Here is a 2,441-nt window from a genome sequence, read left to right as displayed (position 1 = left end):
AAATCTCAAAAATCAGACAATCATTTTTTTCAAAACAAATCAATTCTTCGGTTTTTTCCAATTTTTGGTTTGCTTTTTGGTTCTTTTGGGACACTCCTATAATGAATTAAAAGAAGTTGTTGGTTTCATGGTTGAATTCACATTTATAAATCAACCACCCCTTGTTGCTTTGGGTCCCTGTTTTATTTATTACGATCATATTCCTTTCCTTATAAATATTTGTACGCCCTCATTATCCATCTATTAACTTATATCTCAAAATACATTGGCTTTTTATTGTTACATCTTGGGTTTTGATTTAGACATGGCTGTGAAGATGCAAGCTCAAATGCTCTTGTTTGCATTGGCTCTATCCATGGTTGAGTTCTCGATATGCCATCTTTTGAAAGACTCAGTGAGTTGTCTCGACTGTCTTGACGGTTCTAACCTTGCAGGTTTGGTTTCATAACTTAAAAATTCTCGTATGCCTTGTATTTTGTTTAGTTGTACATGGTTTTGTTTTCGAATCACAGCCCACATGCAACTTTTTAAAAGAAAATTTGGGTAATTATTATATATTTATCTTCGTTTCTAATTATATAACACCCGTATAATCAAAACAAAACTCATAATTAAGAAAAAGACAAGAAAAAAAAAACAGGAATTTTATGAATCAATAATTATGTGGTTCCTTTGTTAATTAAATTATTCGATCTCGACATGTAACACAAATGGTGTACTATCATGAATTATAGAATACGACATGTTTTATAGTTCATATCTGATGTCACATCTCGTCTTTTATAACCATCTTGTTTTATAATAAATTTAATCAATAACATTTGAATATGAATAATTTTCCTTTTGGTTAGTGTTGGTTCAAAGTACAAGTCAACATGCATGGAAGACAAATTTTTATGAATAAAGTACAAGCCAGTAAAGAAAAGTGCTTCTCACCAGTCACCATCTCTTCTTCTTCTTTTCACTTGCTCATATAGGCATAAAGATACTAGTGAAGTGCAACCAAATGGAAAACGTGGTCATGGTTACAACCAATGAGCATGGTGCCTTTGAGACCCAACTACCCTCAAACAATTGCCAAGCCAAGATCTTGGGTGGACCTAAACAACTCTACGTCTCAAGAAAGACCATGGTCACTAACATCATGAAGGTCGATGAAACTGACTCCTACACTACATCTCAACCGTTGAGCTTCTACACATCATGCCCTTTGTCACAAAATCATGAAGGGAAATGTGGGACCCAGAATGATGCATCCAAGACCGTTGATCTGCCTTTGCCACGAGAATGGGGGTTGGCCCCGTCGAGCTATTATATTCCCTTCATGCCTATCATTGGCATCCCGTGATTGTTTCTTGACTTTATGTTCTTGTGTTTAATAACTTGTTATCTAAGTTTATGTCGTGTGTGAAGTGACTTATATATGTTAAGTTACTTATATATATGTTTAAGATGTATAATATGTTTAATATCTTTGTTTTTTGGATTTATAATGGTATCCAAATGCTATATCTCCACGTCTCTTGTTTGTTATATATTTAATGTTCTGAGGTTAATTACCGTAAACTAACAACTTTTCTAGTGGTCGTACCATTTTTTGTCCGGATTCATGTTAGAACATGAAATATATATATATATATATATATATATATATATATATATATATATATATATATATATATATATATATATATATATTCTCATGTATCATTAATTGTAATTCACGAAATATGTAACAAATGTGGGGTTCAAAATGATGCAGTTGGAGGGAACATCGAGTCGATCCGCCTTTATCAAGAGAATGTTATGGAGGTTGGCACCGTCTAGCTATTATGTTCCGTTCATTCCTGTTATTGGCATCCCGTGATTTGTTCTTCACTTTTTGAGCTTATGTTTTATTCTATCAAATTAAACCGTATATCATTGTAATTCACGCAAATGGTAATAGAATCTGATCACAATAATCATGAATACATAAAATGATAGCCACACGTAAACATTGTATCTCATTGAAGTAAGATATTGTTAAGCTATAGTTGGCAACATATATAACTTGCCAACTTGGTATTCGAATCATGATGGATCAACGACTTGTAGTACTCAGTGCACAACTTAACTTTCGGTTCATTGAATACAAATGGTTGCAACGAACTATGGCATAATTAATAAGATACGTGACCACACATATAAACCGCGATTTTGTACTTTTGGTATGATGAGGGATACTTTTTATGATGTCTTTATGTTTAGCCGAATTTGGTGTTACACAAAGGGTTTTTAATTTGGATAAAAAATTATGAATGCAAATTAGAAGTGTTAGTGTATATAATGATTATAGCCATGATTATAGTCAGATCCATGTTATGTCTACTTTTGTATAACCCGTTAGTTTCCTTGTAGTCTTATATTTCTACCTGCTTAATGTGAAGTTATCTTTCATG

The 2,441-nt window shown here is 32.7% G+C and overlaps 1 protein-coding gene across 1 annotated transcript; it reads left to right on the top strand.

The window, feature by feature from the left end:
- The first annotated feature begins 234 nt into the window (after positions 1 to 234).
- LOC145156490 (Pollen Ole e 1 allergen and extensin family protein) lies at positions 235 to 1,517 on the top strand. The gene is made up of 2 exons (XM_079075831.1): positions 235 to 434; positions 978 to 1,517. Exons 1-2 carry the CDS (start codon positions 305 to 307, stop codon positions 1,346 to 1,348), a joined length of 501 nt encoding a protein of 166 aa, XP_078931957.1. The 5' UTR covers positions 235 to 304; the 3' UTR covers positions 1,349 to 1,517.
- The last annotated feature ends 924 nt before the right edge of the window (positions 1,518 to 2,441 follow it).

This window comes from Lactuca virosa, chromosome 1 (genome assembly GCF_052849685.1).
Source record: "Lactuca virosa cultivar CGN04683 chromosome 1, Lactuca_virosa_CGN04683_v6, whole genome shotgun sequence".
NCBI classification, from domain to species: Eukaryota; Viridiplantae; Streptophyta; class Magnoliopsida; order Asterales; family Asteraceae; genus Lactuca; species Lactuca virosa.
This window is presented reverse-complemented; position numbering and strand designations above follow the sequence as displayed.